Raw genomic sequence first — 19,111 nt, 5'->3', positions numbered from 1 at the left:
CATAACAAAGCCTTTGCAAGAACTCTAGGAAAAGAAGACTCTTGTAGAGAAAGAACTTGTATCCTTTTTACTTTATGTGGTCTTGGAAGGTCTGACTTTTATTATGTGGTAAAAATATTTCTAAGGGTTAGATGTGGAAGCAGATAATAAGTTTGATCTGTGTTGATCCTAAATGTACTTCACTAATTTTATAAGTACAAATAACTTTAAAAACCTTCATATTTTACATTACATGTACGTGTGTATGTCTGTGGGTGGTTATGTGTACATTGGTGAGTGCTAGGTGTCGGAGAAGTCCCGATTGATCCCTGGATGGAGCTGGACTTTAGAGCAGGCAGCTGTGAGCCACATTGTGTTGAGAACCTTACTTTAGTCCCCTGGAAGAGTAGTGTGTATTCTTAATTGCTGGGCCATCTCTCCACCCCCTTAAACCTTTATTTTTAATCTACATGTCTGTCTGTCTATCTGACATGTGTGCCAGTTCTAGGGAGGCCAGGAGCTTTGGATCTCCTCGGAGGGAGCTGTAGTTGAACGTGAGCAGTGAGTGCTCGGTTTTTGGTTTTTGTTTGTTTTGAGGCCAGGTTTCTCTTTGTGGCTCTTGAGACTCAAGGCTGGTCTTGAACCCATAAATATTCACCTGCCTTTGCCTCCTGAGTAATGGGATTAAAGGCTTGTGCTACCACTGTCCTGTGATATGGAAAGTGCTCTTAATAGCTGTGAGCTGCCTGTCTATCCGGCCACTTCCCACCTGTAATCCCCAATGAATTTACAGTAGGAATGTGGTATTTTAAGCCTCCTAGATCAAGTTTTTGTTCTGTTGCTTGGAATTTAGAAGGCTAAAAAATGTTACTGGAAAATAAGAGTATGTGGGGTTTCTTGTTATTGTTGTTTTTGCCATGGATTTTTTTATTAGTTAAATGAAGGAAGACCCTAAAGTACAACTTGGTAATTATTTTGAATTCTGCTGATGCTACTGTGGACACTGCATTTTGAAATGCGACTGTGGGTTTCATTTTTAATGTCATCAAAATCACTAGGGTTTGTTTATAAGTAGCTTATAAACTGAGACTGATATACTAATGATTGAATCTTTTTATTTTTACTTAATAGTAAAAGTTACTTAATAAAAAAAATTTAAGTCCACTAAAGTTTATGTTTAAATGTTGTTGAAATAAGGCAGAGTAAAGAAACTGAGTGAACGACCTGGTTTAGTCTCTCACATCCTTGATGATGTTAAGAGCATGGTTACTTTGTTACTTGAAGCGCTAGCACACACGACTTAGTATTTCCTGGCCAGTATGTGTACTGTCAGTTGTTTCCAAAGGTTAAATCTAAATTTCTTTCTTATGTTTCAGAAGCTGAGCGCTCAGAAAGAAATACATTTGCTGAAAGGCTTTCTGCTGTGGAGGCCATTGCAAATGCAATATCAGTTGTTTCAAGTAACGGCCCAGGTAATCGGGCTGGATCATCAAATAGTCGAAGGTAATATGATTTTTACAAGGAAACTTTAATTGGAGGAAAAAAGTCCAAGTACAGAAAGCAGTGTGTGTCTTACTGTCATGTGCATGAATTGATGGGTTCTCTTTTGTTTTGTTTTTGGCTCCTTCCAATAACACTGGGACAATGCCTGACTAATTAGAGTTCAGCTCTGAACACTAGGATCTCTCACACTTGATAAGCAGGATCATTTGAAAACACAGCTCAGACTTCATCTTTTCTGAAATTACCATTCTTCCTAGGTAGTTGTTTTCTTTAGGTCCATTCCTCAGATGTCTTAATGGCCGGGGAAGAAATGAAAGGCTGGTGTGTATTTTGAATGCTTGATTTTAAAATTTTCTATGTTTTCTGAGCTGTTGGATGGATGGTCCTTTATATAAGCTATTTAATAACTTATTTAAAATTGTTAGGTACTTGGCTACGTGATAAATAAAGAGTTCAGTAGTTTTCTGTAGGAAAAACAAATTTATTTGTGATATTTAAGTCAGAGTTGTTGGTTATTGACAAGTGGTTGGTGAAGCACTGATGCCTGGGTGGTCCTGTGACAGGTGGCAAGCTGCTTCAGATCAAGTTCTATTTGCCTCCTTTCTGCTGAACCTCATCTTCCCCTTTCAAAGTGCTGTTGGTTTTTTTTTTTTTCTTCTTAAATTGGCATTAGGAAGGCTACCAGGTTGATAGGTTCCTGAGCTCAAAAAGATCCAAAAGGAACACTTAAAAAAATCCTGTGGATGATCAAATTATAATTTTAAATAGTACAGAAACTTTATGTATACTACACAGAATGGAAATTATTATCAGCTTATTTATTTAGAAATGCATTAAGCAAAGTGTTGACTTCAAAATGGAAAACAACTTAAATTCTTCATGAAGAAATTAGTCTGAATTATTTCAGGTATTTCACTTCCTCAGGGAAATTGCAGGTGTCAATCACTTTGGACTCTGGTATGGTTGGTTCAGTGCCAATACTGCCATCTTTTTTCATATAAGGATTATTTTGAAGGCAAAGACTAAAAGGAGCTTCAAGCGTGGGCGAAGAGTTGCTCACAGAGATAAGTTTGCAGAGTAAGCTCCTTTGAGGGATTTGCCGAAGATTCCACTGCAGTGCTCTTACCCAGTGCAAACTCAGGGCTGCCGGCTGAACCGATGGCAGCACAGGAGGCTATTCATCCTCGCCGGGCAGTAGGAAGTGCACAGACTGCTTCACTGACGTGAGACCCTCCACTAGCCTACAATGGATTTTCTAGGCGATGCCCCTGATGAGTATGCAGGCTGGGATTCCTGAGCTGTGAGCTCAGAGCTGATGCAGTTTCACTGTGGAAAGGAATACTGTAATGACTTCTGATGATGCTATCATGTGACTCAATAGCTCCTGAGTTCAAAGGGCAGATTTAGTGGAAAGCTTGGTTGATGCATCTGATTGCAGGTGTGTATACTCTAGCGATTGTTAATCTGGAAGACACATGACCTTCACTTTTTTGTCACAGTGGTATATTTGAACATGACTGGATTCTAAGGCTTCTGTAGCATGGACATAACGTGCTTACAAAGAGGAAATTACACCATCCTTGAATTCTTCCATATTGTCAGAAAACACGATGACTCCGGGCAAGCCTTTGTGAAGAAATGTCAAAACCCTGAATCTTGGCAGCCAAGGTGGCCTCGCCTCAGTGCTGTCCTCAGTGGCTGAGGATCCAGGTGAATCCATGAATTGTGTACAGCGTCTTGAAGATGAATTTTCTTTTTCTTTTTGTTTTTTTATTTTTTAAGAATCTGTATGAGGAGCTGGGCAATATACTTAAATGTTCCCAAGACCTAATGAAGAAAAAGGTTAAGGACAATTTAAAAACATGACAAAGAATGACCCCCTCATTAATATTGAATTGACTACATCACAACAACAAAGCTGGGAGTTTGCAAGTTCAAGATGAGACTGTGCTCTCAGTTTCCTTCCTTCCTTTTTAATGTACTCTAAGCTAGCAGTTGGAGAATACCCCACACGTGTTTTCTTTGGCCTATGTAGTGTTAATTTTTTTAAGATCTGAATGCCTTTAGATGACCATGTATATATACCTCTAGTTTGCCACTGCCTGTGTTACCTCACGCCTGACTTGCCTTTACAGTCACTTCCTGTATATTTCCTACCCAGTAGGCATCTCACTGTGTACTTGGAATGAGCATGCTCCTTGAAGCCCCAGGCCCACGTCTATTCTCAGGTTCTTACTGCATTTTCCCCATCTTCACAGTGTACAGTCACTGGGGGATTCTGTCAGGGGGAAGAAAGAAAGCGGCTTTTTTTTCTCTGGAGTGATGACTTTGAGAAGTGACGTTGACTGAAATAGTCATGGCACTCTGTTCTCTTCTGTCTTACAAAAACTTTTAATCAAAAACTTTTAATTAAATTAAATTTCTAAATTGGTGAGGGGGGGATTGTTTAATATATATTTATAGGAGTGAATATTATAATAAGTAATATATTATTTGAGACATTAAAATTTACTTTGTGGGGTCTTTCAGTGTTTATTCAAAAAAGTATAGCACAAATAAGCTTCTACAATCTGAAATTCTGGAAGTAGCATCTTATAAAAGAATTGGACATGCCCTTTCTATCTCACAAAAGCAATACTAGGTTGATGTGGAAAAACATTTACTCAGAGATTAAATAGTTCTTACAGTTGGAGACTCAAACACTAACAATCACTTAGGGTCATTTATGTTCTCATCTCAAAGTGTCAGATCTCACACTAGAAGTCATGTCTTTGGGATTATGGCTGCATGGAAAACAGAAGTCCCTATGTGTTATCTTACCCTGACAATTGAGTTTTTATTTAGAAGCTTTAAAAAGTGTGGCTCAATGAAGGGATTTGGCTCTTTTAATTTCTATTATTCCTAAGCGTGACTGCATGGCTGTTGGAAGCTTTTATTCATGTACAATACAGGTTTTTGTGTAGGAAGGCACCAGGTCCCACAATGAAGTCGTGAGTAATCGTTTTAGTGGTGTAAACCAGCTATACAGTGTTCTTTTTACATAACAGAAGGAAAAATAACCAAATCAAGCCCCAGGTAGTAACACTTTTAGTTTAATTTCTTGAAGATGTGAATTATGCTATTGAGGCTTTTGGTTTTGTTTTGTTGTTTTTGGTTTTGGGGGACTTCTGGGTATTAAAACACTTAATGTTCTTGGTTTTAAAATTGCTCATGTGGATATTAGTTTAATTGCTTTTGAGTTACAGAAAAGGGATTTAGTAGACTAATTTCATTTTGTACTAATCAGTAGTTTTATTGATATTCGTTACTAAACTTAATTTTTAGGAAATAGGACTGAAACACTCTTCTAATGTCTAGCTGTTCATTTATCCTAAATGCACAAAAGACTATTTCTAATTCTTCTTCACTGAGACTTTTGTTTCCTTTGCTTAAGTCTTTAGGGAGCTACTGTAATGCACTGGATGCTAGACTCCCTAGCTTCATCTCTGTCCTCTACTGACTCATTCTGTGAGCTATTATAGACTTGGCATTTGCCCTTCATTCCCATGCCTGGAGTGTTTGCTTATAGACCAGTCTTGACCTTCTCAGATGAGAGCTTCTATATACATGCCTCTTGTTAGGTGAGCCACGGTAATGAGTTCCGATTTTGTCCATGTCCTTCTAGTTTGAGATTACGAGAAATGATGAGACGTTCATTGAGAGCAGCTGGTTTGGGTAGACATGAGGCTGGAGCTTCATCCAGTGACCACCAGGATCCAGTTTCACCCCCCATAGCTCCCCCTAGCTGGGTTCCTGACCCTCCTTCAATGGATCCTGGTAAGAGCTCTTTTGTTTTATTCGGTGTTTAATAAAAAGGCAAGGTTGTGAAAGGAAAAAGCTGAACATTTTGTAAAATGTTTAAAAACTTGTGAATGTAGTATGGTAAACACTACAACTGGATTAGTTGAAAAATTGGCTTACAGAGTTTGGTTTTTTTAGAACTTACTCTTGACATAATTTATTTCTGTACTTTTAAAAGGCTAGACTGCCTCTTGATTGGTAATACATCAAAATAAATGAATGATTCACACAGTGGATTCCTCCTATAGTCTTGAAAAGAAATTCCCACTTAACCTTTTGTTGGATTTGACCACTGGTTTACGGAGAAAATCCTTAAGGCCTGTTAAGAAAATGGTTAGGGGTATGTGCCCATAATGATATGCATCCTGCTGTTCTGTTTACCGAAAGATGGTGATATTGATTTTATCCTGGCCCCCGCTGTGGGATCTCTTACCACAGCAGCGACTGGCAGTGGTCAAGGACCCAGCACCTCCACCATTCCAGGTAAGACTATATACTATATGTCTACTTGGGCTTTTTGAATTAAAAATAACACACTTCATATAGGGCTTTAAGTAAAGTTTCGTTCTTTTGTCAGATTTTTTTGGTTGCTTAAAAACTGTACATCTTCTATATTTTATATGCATTACAGTGTAGTATTTGCATATTTACATTAAGAAATCACTTGAAATTTATGAAATATGTTAATATGCTTCAAAATTTTCTAATAAGTTAATTTATCTTCATGGATATTGTTCTTTGGACTTAATACGTATCTGATAGGTTTGCAGAACTCTCTCTTGCTTAACTTGGTATTAAATGATTCTGCTTTATTACAGGTCCTTCCACAGAGCCATCTGTAGTAGAATCCAAGGATCGAAAGGCAAACGCACATTTCATATTAAAATTACTATGCGACAGTGCGGTTCTGCAGCCTTATCTACGAGAGCTTCTTTCTGCCAAGTAAGAGGCATAACAGACTTCCTGTTTACATTGATCCTGTGATGCATTAAAAACATTAGAATCTATCAGTATTATTCCTCTGCTACTAAAACACTGTTTATATGAATTTAAAGCATCAGGATTGTATTTCCTCTGTTACTAAATTTTCTTCAGTGGAAGGTCAGCATCAGAGAACACACCCTGAATGAATAGAGAACAACTTTCATGTTAGTTGAATCAGTGTGCATGTTTTTCTGTGGAAGAAAAACACAGAATGATGTTGGCCTGGCCATCATCCAAGCACTTAGGAGACTGAGACAGAAGGGTCCTCATCAGTAGGCTACGATTAAGCTTGTTTCCCTAGAGGATCACACAGTAGGCTTTCTGTGATGCAGACAGAGCTAAGTGGAATGATTATCATGAATGATTATCATCTTTTTCAGTAAAATAGGAAGATAACATCTATTTATGGGTTTGTTTGTTTGTTTTGAGACTATGTCCTACTGAGTAGACTTGGCTGGCCTGGAATTCTGTAGACCAGGTTGGCTAGTCACAGAGATCTCTCTGCCTCTGCCTCTGCCTTCACACCTCATCTAGAAGATAAGATCCTCACGTATAATCTCTTCTCATTAGGGATGCAAGAGGAATGACCCCGTTTATGTCAGCTGTAAGTGGCCGGGCTTATCCTGCTGCAATCACCATCCTAGAAACAGCCCAGAAGATTGCCAAAGGTATGAATGTAGAGCAAGGCCTAAGGAAGTTTCTCATTTTAAAATTTGAATGGATTTTGTTCATATCTACCACTGGAATTATTCAAACTAGATCTGTGTATATAAATGATATCATTGAGACTCTGTCAAGGTCGTTTTATATGTCTAAAGTTTTGTTAATGCTTTTCACATACATTTCTAACGTTTTATCAAAAAAGTAATTGGTATAGAGTTTGGACTTTTAAAAAAAATAAAAATACCATGTTTATAAGTCATAGTGTAAAATCTTCATACAAGTAATACACTGTTGCTTGATGGGTATGGTAAAAGTATGTAACAATAACAGACTGTCAGAGGAGGAGTTGAAGCAATATTGATTTCTGGCATCGAATTCTTTTTTTTTTTTACCCCCCAAGACAGGGTTTCTCTGTGTAGCCCTTGCTGTCCTGGAACTCACTTTGTAGACCAGACTGGTCTGGAACTCAGAAATCCTCCTGCCTCTGCCTCCCGAGTGCTGGGATTAAAGGTGTGCACCACCACGCCTGGCTTGGCATCGAATTCTTAAAAGATGAATTATTCTTTTCCAAACACTGGTGTTAATATATTGTGATATGGTCTATAACTTACTAAGTGAAACAGGCTTGATTGAGTCTTAGTATTTTTCAGACTGCTTCACTGTATAGTACAGACTAAACTCTAATTTGAGATCTCCTGCCTCTTGGTTTATAGGTGTGCACTTTCAGATCTGGCTATAACTTGGGTATTCACTGTTGGACCCAGGGCTAAGAATTGCAGTAGCTTGTTGTCGTCACACAAAGCTATAGTGTTGTTCTGCTTGTTCCAGCATTGGTTGGATTTTCTTAACACATTGGCTTTCAAAACTTTTTTCTTTAATTATTTATTTTATGTGAGTACATCATTGCTATCTTCAGACACACCAGAAGAGGGCATTATAGATGGCTGTGAGCCACCATGGGAATTGAACTCAAGGACCTCTGGGAGAGCACCCAGTGGTGCTCTTTAACCACTGAGCCATCCCTCCAGCCCAGCTTTTGAAATTTAAGAAAAGCAAATGATTTTCTTTCAAGTGTATAGGTATTGCATTTCTGTATTTCTGTGCTCCATGTGTGTGCCTGATGCCTGTGAAGGCAGGAAGTATGCAAGATCTCTGGAAATGTGAGTGTTAGGTGCTGTGGATGAGCCTCTCCAGCCAGACTTAACTAACAAAATCATTGTAATTAGTCTATAGTGATTTCTAAGTATATTACTACTAAGTATACTAAGTATATATTAAGGTTCTTCAGTTGCGGTTGTGATTAAATCTTTTCTTGATAGATGAATGAATTTCTGTGTTTTTAATATTTTAGCTGAAGTATCTGCAAGTGAAAAGGAGGAAGATGTGTTCATGGGAATGGTTTGCCCGTCAGGTACCAACCCTGACGACTCCCCTTTGTATGTCTTATGTTGCAACGACACCTGCAGCTTTACCTGGACTGGAGCAGAGCACATTAACCAGGTAAGTGACCCAAACGCTCCCTGGATCTGGACTGGTTTCAGGATTCCCTTTCCCCTCCTTTGACGTGAGCTGAAAGTATGTAAACGTGTCTGCTGGTTTGTTTTGTTGTTGTTGTTTTTTTTTTTTGTTTGTTTTGTTTTTTTACTTTTAACCTTTAAAATTATCCAAAGAATTAATTTTGATTTGAGCCCTACATAAGGATGGAAAAACAAAAACAAAACAAAACAAAAAACAAATGGCCATTCATTCCTCGATTCAGCTTAGCAGCTATGAGAATGTGGTCTGCACAGATGGCAGGCTCTGACCCAGGCTGTCTAACTAGTCCTAGTCTGCCTATGAGTGAGGTGAGGTTACTTTACATGTACTTGGTCTATTTGGTTTTCGTCCTTTTACATTGTCAACTGTGTGAGCACCACACCCACTTCCCAAGCACCTTGGTATTGATGAGTTATACACGTGATTACTCTTTCTCAAAAGTGACCTTTTCAATTCCAGGACATTTTTGAATGTCGGACTTGTGGTTTACTGGAGTCGCTTTGTTGTTGTACAGAATGTGCAAGGGTTTGTCATAAAGGGCACGATTGCAAGTAAGTCCCACACTGTTCTGAATTTCATAAACTCTCAGGTTTTCATTGCAGTACAAAGTACTTATGCCTTGATTTAGGCATAATTCAGAAAGTGAAGTTTTCTACATTTCAGTTCCTACATATAGAAATATGACTGGTTTAAAGAGTATTGTTAAGTACTTGTAGTGTGTGACTAGAATCGGGTTAATCTTGTTAAATTAGTCTGATTAATGCTTTAAAGTATGTTTACAGAGTAGTTTCATTTGTATTCTACTGCCAAAGTTTTAAGTGCCTCCATCCCTCTCCCTCTGGGCCTCTTTTAATGTGTTAAGATGAATAACTGGACTCTGCCTTACTTATTTTTTAGATTCAGTAATCTCATATAATAAGGTCATTCTAGCTGGCTTTGTTAGTTTCCACAGACCTAAGCAGTAAAACTCAAGCTTAACATTTGTAGAGTCTCAGTGTTACCAACAGGAACACCGGGTTATAAATGTACATGTGTAGATGCTGTAGGTTATAGAAAAATGGGCCATCAGAATCCTCCACTTGGGGTTTTTGAGGAGGATTGGCAGGTGAGGGCACCTGCTGCAGAGCCTGACGAGCCCGAGTCTGATCCTTGGGTTTACATGATGTGAAGCGAGAGCAGACTGCAGATTGTCTCCTGACTTACACACATACTCTGCCACAAGTGCACCTCTGTCCTTCACTCGCCCTGCTTCATAGGAAGGGTAAGGCCGTCTTCTCAGCTTCCTCCTGGATGCTGAGTTTCCCTTGTATTTATTAGGTGTAGTCAATACTCGCTGCCAGGGCAGGGTGAGCCAGGCATTTCATTTTCTGACAGCATTTACAGGCCTGTCAGATATGACACATACAGGAAACATGTGCTTACCGTGGTTAGAGTTGGCTCAGTGCCCATGTGAGGACCATGTAGGGTATGTTGGAGACCGGGAAGGACAACAGAAGTAACTGTCCCAGGACATTACAGTTAGGTTTTATAGGAATTTTTCTATTGCTTTCTGAACTTTGCACCATTAAATAATATTTTTTTGTATGTAGCTGATAGCAGTTACCCTTTCATTTAAATATCAATAAGAGTTCTCTTTAGTTTTATCAAGTTATAAGTCTTCATTGCAATGTAGATCTGTAATTTAAAGTTTTTTTGAACTTTTCTGTGATTTTTTTTTTTTTTTTTAACAGACTCAAGAGGACTTCACCAACAGCTTATTGTGATTGTTGGGAGAAATGTAAATGTAAAACATTGATTGCTGGACAGAAGTCTGCTCGTCTTGATCTACTTTATCGCCTGCTTACTGCTACAAATCTGGTCACCCTACCAAACAGTAGGCAAGTAGAATGGTTAGGATAGAAAGAGGTCAGCACATGCTGGTGCCACCCCCTTTCCTTCCCTCCCTCCCCCTCCCCCTCTCCCTCTCCCCCTCTCTCCTTCCCTCCCTTCCTCCCCCTCCCCATCCCCCTCTCTCCTCCCCTCCCTCCCTCACAACCTGCCCTGTGTTCTAGGGGAGAGCACCTTTTGCTGTTCTTAGTACAGACCGTGGCCAGGCAGACAGTGGAGCACTGTCAGTATAGGCCTCCACGAATCAGGGAGGATCGCAACAGGAAAACAGCCAGTCCTGAAGGTGAGTGAAGTATACAATTCTGCTGATGTACAAAGCATTGAATTCTATTTTTGTCTGACCCATTCTTCCTTTTTAGATTCAGATATGCCTGACCATGACTTAGAGCCCCCAAGGTTTGCCCAGCTTGCCCTAGAGCGCGTCCTTCAGGACTGGAATGCTTTGAGATCTATGATTATGTTTGGGTCACAAGAGAACAAAGATCCGTATGTATTTGTTAAAACATTTAAAAATTTTTCTCAGTTTCTGGGCTAATGTTGTCTTTTACAATTTATTCTGTCTCTCCTTGCCTCTCCAGTCTGAGTGCCAGCAGCAGGATAGGCCATCTTTTGCCAGAAGAGCAGGTCTACCTCAACCAGCAGAGCGGCACGATTCGGCTCGACTGTTTCACTCATTGCCTTATTGTCAAGTGTACAGCAGATATTTTGGTGAGTTCACTAAATACATGAATTTGTTCTTAAGTCCCATGGTTTTAAAGGTCAGACTTAAAAGACTGATAATGTCTGCTGGTTAAGTTAAAGGGAGTATATTAACATGGATGCTTTTCGATGGAAGAATTTTATTTTAAATAAAAACCTTAAATTGATAAAAAAATGTGTAACCCCTTTTTAAATTTGTTTTTCTTTAATGTAAACTAAAATTTAGATAATAGGACCCAGTGCTGGATGGTTGTTCCTTAGGCACTGACAGGACATTGAGTTTAGTCCTTTCTGCAGGCTGGTTTGTTACTGTCCGGTGCCACTCTAACCTCTTCCTCCAAACCTGTTCTAAGTAGTTTATAATAATTGCGTAAAGTTAGGATACAATAAAATGGTTTGTGAATCTAACCATAGTAGATCTTAAATTATAAGATTAATTATTAATTATACTCAATGAAATGGAACATGTTTTGCTATAAAGATTGTTATAAAAATCATTAAAAAAATAACATGAAATTGGGTTTTCTTTGTAGTTGGTATCTTTTTTATGCACAGGGAAGTATTAGAAAGTAGTAAATGAGATATGCAATAAGTGTTCTTCAATGAGTGAACTTCTGATTTTACATGTTTGATATTTCCTTCTAAACATGCATGATAAGTATATACAGGCCTATGGGACAAAAGCCAAGTTAGTATACATTTGGGATCCATTTGCTATCAGACACACAGTATCAGTACAGTTAGGTGTATACCTGTAAATGGTTTGGTTCAGTTTGTTTCAAAATTTTGTTACAAGGGCTGTCAAGGTGGCTTAGCTAGTAACAGGTGCCACCAGAGCCCAACAGCCTCAGCTCAGTCACTGGACCCACGCGGCAGAAGGAGAGGACTGCCACCTGCACGGTGCTCTCTCACCTCCAAACGCACACATGTACATACGTCATATATGTGTGTATACACATTCACACATATATACATAAATCACACACATACATATATACACACACAAAAACATTTTAAACATTTTATTGGGAACTATTAATATTTAAAAGTATTAGACTACGTTAACCATCATATGAACTATCTCAGCATTAATAGAATGATTGCCATTTTTAAAGCTTTTAGATACTCTGCTAGGCACCTTAGTAAAAGAACTCCAAAACAAGTACACACCCGGACGCCGGGAAGAAGCAATTGCCGTGACAATGAGGTTTCTACGATCTGTGGCAAGAGTGTTTGTCATTCTTAGTGTGGAAATGGCTTCGTCCAAAAAGAAAAAGTAAGGCATTTCAAAACCTTTTGCACACATTTGTAGTGTGATAATGTTAGTATGTGTATGAGAAGAATCATTAGAGGTTTTTATTTTTTTCCTGCTATAGCAACTTTATTCCACAGCCAATTGGAAAATGCAAACGTGTGTTTCAAGCACTGCTTCCTTATGCTGTAGAAGAATTGTGTAATGTGGCAGAGTCTCTGATTGTTCCTGTCAGAATGGGGATTGCCCGGCCGACAGCACCGTTTACTCTGGCCAGTACTAGCATAGATGCCATGCAGGGCAGTGAAGAATTATTTTCAGTAGAACCATTACCACCACGGCCGTCATCAGATCAGGCAAGCAGGTATGTTAATGTTTTGTATGGAAATGGTTTATCTGGCTTATTAAAGCTGTGCTTTGGAGTAGCAGTTGAAATGATTTTCACAATTCTAATTTTGTCACCTAATGTAAGTATAATATTTTAGTACTTATCTGCCCACCATGGATTAAAACTAAATATTAACAACAGAAAGCTTACAAACTTTTGGAATTGGAACACCTCTCTACTAAATGAAAAAATAGCCACGTAGCCAAATGTGTTGCAAGTCGTTTTATGTTCCACTTCCTTTGCTCCAGGAAGTGGCTAGTGCTTTCAGCTCCCGCCCGGCTTCCCTTGAGTCCTCCGACAGAAGGCACACACACAGTTAATTCCTTCACTACTTGCCTTCTTGGCACAATTGCTGGGTGCTGATATCTCCTGCCTGAAAAAGCCCACCCTTACCGATTTATTATTTTCCTGTCTCTACCTGCCCTAACCTAGCCCTGACCTCTTGCCTGTAGTAGTGGCCACAGGCCCCAGCTCCCCCTGAGAGCTCACATGGTTGCTGCGTTCTTCTTCCAAAGCATGGCAGAAAAACCCCTCTCCTTCCTTGAATCTGCTTTTCCTCTTGGGACCCAGAAATCCTGCCCAAACTTTCTGCCCAGAAATTGGCCCTTGGCTTTCTTTACTGACAAAAGAAGAATCAATTGCAGAATAGGACCTTCCTGTCAGAACTTCCCCCTTCACACATGGTGATCGCCTTTAATCCAAGCCTGGGCCACAGAGGCAGGTAGATCTCAGTTTTCACAGCCAGCCATGTCTACAGAGTGAGTCAGGATAGCCAGGGAGAGCTACACAGAGAAACCCTGTCTGAAAAAAAGAAAAAAGAAATTCTTTTTTTTTTGAAATTAAAAGATTTTCCTCTCAGCTTCTTCTTTGCCTCTGTAACGATGCATCTGTCTTAGCAGATCCTGGAAAGCCCTGGTTGTGAGGTAAGTACCTGTGTGCTTATGCAAAGGCACTGCTACCCTAGTTGTGTCGAATAATTTCTTTGATTCTCATTTCTCAGGAAACCTGTTAAGGAGAAAGACACTAAAAGCTTTATATTTTAATGTCTTTTAGCTCATTCTTGAATCTCTAAATGAAGTGACCAGAGGGCTGTTAAACATCACGTTTCTAGTTTTTGGTTTCTTTAAAACTCAATTTAGTGATTGTTTGCTTCCTTTTGTGTGGATGCACTTGCCTTTGGCTATGTCTAAGTCAGATCTGAAGGGACGTGAAGCTTTGATCACTCTGCTTTTGGTTGTTCCTCTGTTTTAAAATATGATTTGTAGATGTGATTTCCCTATGCCATGTCCACCCACTAACCAGTCAGTGAGAAGCGAGCAAGTACAGGATAGAAACTGTGGTTTAATGTGTGAATGTTGGTGTCAGTACTCTTGGCATCTGAGGATGCTGGAGGAAAGAAAGAAAGTAAGCATTGAGCTGCAAAAAGGATCCCAGAGAGCAGTGTGCTGTGTGAGCCATCTTGACAGCTGTGGTCTCTCCCTCCCCCTGACTCCTTACAGCTCCAGTCAGTCTCAGTCATCTTACATCATTCGGAACCCACAGCAGAGGCGCATCAGCCAGTCACAGCCCGTCAGAGGCCGAGACGAGGAGCAGGATGATATTGTGTCAGCAGACGTGGAAGAGGTACTTTTAACTGTTTTAAGTGCAGGTGACAAACTTTGGTGGGAAGAGCAGTCACTTAGAAGTCAGTCTTGATCGTGTTAGTTTGAAACTACCCTGTGTTCCAGCCAACTTGTCGACATTAGTTATACTCATTTGTGGCTGTATATATTACAGTGATGTCAGCAAGCTTCCATTTATTGAGTGCCAGGAAATTGGACACATAAACTTGTTTTTTACCTAAAGACTAAGACTAAAGATAGTTTTACTGTTGGCCTTTTTTTTAATAGTTTAATGCAATGTATTTGAAAGTATAGAAAATTCAGCCCTTCCCCATTTCCCAGAACAGTTTTATACTTCTAATTTTGAAGCCTGTTTTTAGATACTAATTACAAACTATGTGATATGCTGATGGAAATTTTCATAATGAATTGTCATTAGTAAATGATTTTAAAACAGCATAATACAAATTTAGAAACCCTTATTTTAGAGAGCTTTAAAATTTTAGTTTACTAATTCTATGGACAAAACTGGTAGAGACAGGTTTATTATGTGCTGTGATGATCTATAAATAAAATTGTGGGTTCAGGTTGAGGTGGTGGAAGGCGTGGCTGGAGAGGAGGATCATCATGATGAACAGGAAGAGCACGGGGAAGAGAATGCTGAGGCTGAGGGACATCACGATGAGCATGATGAAGACGGTACGTGGGAGTGGGAGGAGTCAGGTGCCTGGAGAGCAGCCTCGTTTGCTCTGCAGTAACCGAATTCTTTTCTTCTGAATTTCTCTGTAGTATTTTTACAGTTTAGGAAGTAAGTCAACATACATCAAATAATTGTATTTGCTAAAGGAACTTGTTTGTGTGAGTCAGGGTGTTGTGTACCCCAGGTCTCCCTCAGACTCACTGTGGAGGTGAGCATGGCCTTAGGCTTCTCACCCTTCTGCTTCCACTTCCCAACTGCTGGGACTAGAGGTGTGCATGACTATGCCAAGATCCAGTCAGAGCTACACGCACGCACACGCACACGCATCGAGCAAGCACTCTACCAGCTGAACTACATCTCTAGCCCACCTTCTTTTCTTTCATTCTAATGGGGAAATGGTTGATGGCTCAGTGGGTAAGGACATCATTGTCCAGCCTGTGACCTGAGTTCATTATTATTCATTTACTTATCATTTACTTATGTGTGTGTAAGTGTTTGTGAACATAAGTATGCATTTGCGTGTGAGGTCAACAACAATGTAGTATTTTGTCTCCCTCGCACTGGATGAGATCTGATTTCAGACCTTGTACTACTGCTGCCTGTGCGCTGAGCTGTCTCACTAGCCCACGCAGTCTATTTTCTTTTTTCTTCTTTCTTTTTTTTTTTTTTTTTGTTTTTGAGACAGGTTTTCTCTGTCTCTCCTGGAATTCACTGTGTAGACCAGGCTGGCGGTGAACTCAGAAATCCTCCTGTCTCTGCCTCTGGGTGCTGGGATTAAAGGTGTGAGCCACCACGCCTGGCCGGCATGTTTTCTTAAAAACTACTTCAGTGGTAAAATATTCAGCACTTTGGAAGCTGAGGCAGGGTTTCAAATTTAAGGCCAGTCTGGGCAACATAGCAAGAGCCTGTCTGACTTTTTTCCCTCTAAAGGAAGTCAGTCATGATTCAGCAGTGGAAAGTTTGGTGTGGAGAGAACAGGAAAGGAGTCTATAATCTCCGGAGATTTAGCGGCTGTGTGCTTACAGTCAGTGTTTTGTGTTGGCGATCCCCATGCACTCCTAAAGATTGTACATACAGTCTTTACGTCTCTGTGTAAGTCAGGTACCTGAACTGCAATATTAGAATGTTATTTATCTTGACATGTTAGTTAAAAAACAAGGTTTTAAGTTCTTTCTTGAAGAAAAAGAGATGAAAACAGGGCAGGTGGATGTGGGTGCTGCCCAGACACTGGGGCTCTGCAGGGCAGGAACTAAATTGTTGTGCCAGAGTCTACTGATTACAGTACTTGAGTAATTTGTCCATCGTGAGCAGCCAGTACTTTTTTCTGCAGAGCAGCTGGCTCTCTGATTTCTTTTCCCTGTCTTAACCACTGTGCCTTCTTAGTTCCTACTCGTAGGATAGACCAGCTTTTCACACCTATATTGATTATTTGGTGAAACTTTTGCCCTTTTTATTTATTTACTACTTTTCTAGGAAGTGACATGGAGCTAGATTTGTTAGCAGCAGCTGAAACGGAAAGTGACAGTGAAAGTAACCATAGTAACCAAGATAATGCTAGTGGGCGCAGAAGTGTTGTCACCGCAGCCACTGCTGGCTCAGAAGCAGGTATGTTGTTGCTTTATGGGTTAGCTGTTTTCAAAGGGAGTTTATAATTGTATGTCTGATGGGTAGCCAGAACCTTTTTGTAATTTTATTTCTTTTTCTTTGACAGTTCTTATTAGCTTTTGTTTTAGTAATGGATTAGTTTTAAAGTTTATTTCAAAGAGTTCTTTTCTAATTGAAATATTTTTATGATGGCTTCACAGTATTATATATTACCTGTCACAGTTGAACATAATATTTTGAGAGGCACATTGTAAAGTTAATTATCAATGAATTTACAGTGTTTTTGGTTTTAAAAATTAAAACTTTAGGAGCGAGCAGTGTTCCTGCCTTTTTTTCTGAAGATGACTCTCAGTCAAATGACTCAAGTGACTCTGACAGCAGTAGCAGTCAGAGTGATGACATAGAGCAGGAGACCTTTATGCTCGATGAGCCACTAGAAAGGACAACGAATAGCTCCCATGCAAATGGTGCTGCCCAGGCTCCTCGCTCCATGCAGTGGGCTGTCCGAAATCCGCAGCATCAGCGAGCAGCAAGCACAGCTCCGTCCAGCACATCTACGCCAGCAGGCAAGTCTGGAAACTCGTGTCATTTCTAGGAGTGTTCCAACATGTTTATCTAGACAGCAACGTTTTATAAACATGCCTTTTGTTGAGTATCAAATATAAGAAGTACATAAACCTTACTATATCAAGACTTCTTACTCTCTGCACTGTTGCTTTGGGCTGGGTGATTCTTATCTTTGAGGTCTTTTGTCAGGTGTTGCTTACACCCATTGCCTTTATCTGGTAGACATCAGTAGTATTCCCAGCCCTGTGTTCTTCACGACTCTCCTTGTAACAGCTAAAAGTGTCTGCACACATTGCCAGATGCTTGCTTTTGTAGTGGTTATGAAGTACAGAATTATTCCTGGATGATAATGTATTAACTTCTTGTCCACCTTAACACTCTCTTCCCCCAAACTTATATAGGAGAGGTATACTTTTTTGCTCATGTACATATTATTAGTTGACCATTTAGATTTGTATAAGCCTATATAATGTCACTAGCAGTTAGCAACTATATAAGCTCATGGTAATTGTCCTTTCTCCTTATAGCAAGTTCTGCAGGTTTGATTTATATTGATCCTTCAAATTTACGCCGGAGCGGCACCATCAGTACAAGTGCTGCAGCGGCAGCAGCTGCTTTGGAAGCTAGCAATGCCAGCAGCTACTTAACATCTGCAAGCAGTTTAGCCAGGGCTTACAGCATTGTCATCAGACAAATCTCGGACTTGATGGGCCTTATCCCTAAGTATAATCACCTAGTATACTCTCAGATTCCAGCAGCTGTGAAATTGACTTACCAAGATGCAGTCAACTTACAGGTATGATCTACTGAAAAGTTATTTATTGTTTTGCCTATCAATTAGGAGAATTTCAATATAAATGGATATTGCAAATGCTTAAGTATTGACATACTAGTACTATATCAAAATTAGCTCTGTTTGGATAGTTTTGACTATTTTAGTTTGATCTTCATAGAACTATGTAGAAGAAAAGCTTATTCCTACGTGGAACTGGATGGTCAGTGTTATGGATTCTACTGAAGCTCAATTACGTTATGGTTCTGCACTAGCATCTGCTGGTGACCCAGGACACCCAAATCATCCCCTTCATGCCTCTCAGAATTCAGCTCGAAGAGAGAGGATGACTGCACGGGAAGAGGCCAGTCTAAGAACGCTTGAAGGCAGACGGTATGCAGTCCTCCATATGCATTCATGTATAGGAACAGAAAGCCCCTAAAGCCTAGGCTAGAGGTTTTTAATTGCTGTACATCTGACCTCATCTTAATGGCAAAGAAGAAGGTAACTGTCTCATCTTACTTGGTAGGCAGTTGAAGCAAACTAGTCTATGTCATCCTAGGAATCTATACTGAAAACTGTTGTCAGCTTTGTGTCCTGCTCCTCCTCTGCCTCCCTTCATACAGCAGGCACATGTTCTCTGAAAGACTTGGTTTTGACTAAGGCTGGACAGGAATGCAAGGGTCAAGTGTGCTATCACTTTTAGGTCGGCACCACACATGTGTGCACAGGCACTATCTTGTTTAATCATAAAATGCATTTATGTATTTGTATATGCTCTGTGTTCAGTTACACAGACCGTCTCTCAGGACTAGGAATTGGCCCGGCATTGCAGTCAGAGGAATAACTAACTGTACGATCCAGTGAGAGTGAGGGTCTGTCTGCAGCAGAGTCTGGGGCTTTGGGTCTTACTGTTCCTGGCAGATAAAGAAGTGTTAGAAGACACAGGTCTGGAGGACAGCAAGAGAGGATAAGATGAAAAGAAAAAAAATTGAAATACTAATAATTGTTGAGACAGGGTAGGGTATGACAAGATTGTGTTTAATACTTGCTTCTAAACAACTTACCGGAAAATAAGAAAATCTAGGAATGGAATTAATATACTTCTGAACATTTAGGGACTGGAAACAAATTT

The 19,111-nt window shown here is 39.8% G+C and overlaps 1 protein-coding gene and 1 long non-coding RNA gene across 11 annotated transcripts in view; one reads left to right on the top strand and one right to left on the bottom strand.

Annotated features, from left to right (window-relative positions):
* The window catches only part of Ubr5 (ubiquitin protein ligase E3 component n-recognin 5), a 111,535-nt gene that overhangs the window by 63,939 nt on the left and 28,485 nt on the right, over window positions 1-19,111 (top strand). For 8 of the 10 annotated variants that reach the window (XR_001781565.2, XR_383833.4, NM_001112721.2 and 5 more), the window contains exons 22-40: window positions 1,356-1,482; window positions 5,147-5,298; window positions 5,710-5,805; window positions 6,141-6,264; window positions 6,877-6,974; window positions 8,321-8,469; window positions 8,965-9,056; window positions 10,236-10,382; window positions 10,557-10,675; window positions 10,752-10,878; window positions 10,971-11,100; window positions 12,207-12,367; window positions 12,468-12,707; window positions 14,231-14,354; window positions 14,920-15,031; window positions 16,506-16,637; window positions 16,946-17,203; window positions 17,732-18,000; window positions 18,158-18,369. Coding sequence is in view for 7 of the 10 variants with exons in the window: in NM_001112721.2 (NP_001106192.1) it covers window positions 1,356-1,482; window positions 5,147-5,298; window positions 5,710-5,805; window positions 6,141-6,264; window positions 6,877-6,974; window positions 8,321-8,469; window positions 8,965-9,056; window positions 10,236-10,382; window positions 10,557-10,675; window positions 10,752-10,878; window positions 10,971-11,100; window positions 12,207-12,367; window positions 12,468-12,707; window positions 14,231-14,354; window positions 14,920-15,031; window positions 16,506-16,637; window positions 16,946-17,203; window positions 17,732-18,000; window positions 18,158-18,369 (2,869 nt within the window). In the remaining 3 variants the exon portion in view is untranslated. Of the gene's footprint in view, window positions 1-1,355; window positions 1,483-2,981; window positions 3,193-5,146; window positions 5,299-5,709; window positions 5,806-6,140; window positions 6,265-6,876; window positions 6,975-8,320; window positions 8,470-8,964; window positions 9,057-10,235; window positions 10,383-10,556; window positions 10,676-10,751; window positions 10,879-10,970; window positions 11,101-12,206; window positions 12,368-12,467; window positions 12,708-14,230; window positions 14,355-14,919; window positions 15,032-16,505; window positions 16,638-16,945; window positions 17,204-17,731; window positions 18,001-18,157; window positions 18,370-19,111 lie in introns of all 10 variants that reach the window. The other 2 variants (XM_030248763.1, XR_383834.4) reach the window with 2 other exon arrangements.
* Gm49085 overlaps window positions 2,124-19,111 on the bottom strand; it is a 51,643-nt gene continuing 34,655 nt past the window's right edge. Inside the window, exon 2 of the long non-coding RNA XR_003951596.1 lies at window positions 2,124-3,309. This is a non-coding gene — a long non-coding RNA (predicted gene, 49085). The remainder of the gene's footprint in view (window positions 3,310-19,111) is intronic.

The sequence above is a fragment of the Mus musculus genome, chromosome 15, assembly GCF_000001635.26.
Source record: "Mus musculus strain C57BL/6J chromosome 15, GRCm38.p6 C57BL/6J".
Lineage (NCBI taxonomy): Eukaryota > Metazoa > Chordata > Mammalia > Rodentia > Muridae > Mus > Mus musculus.
Note: the sequence above shows the minus strand (reverse complement) of the source record. Positions and strands in the feature narration are given on the sequence as shown.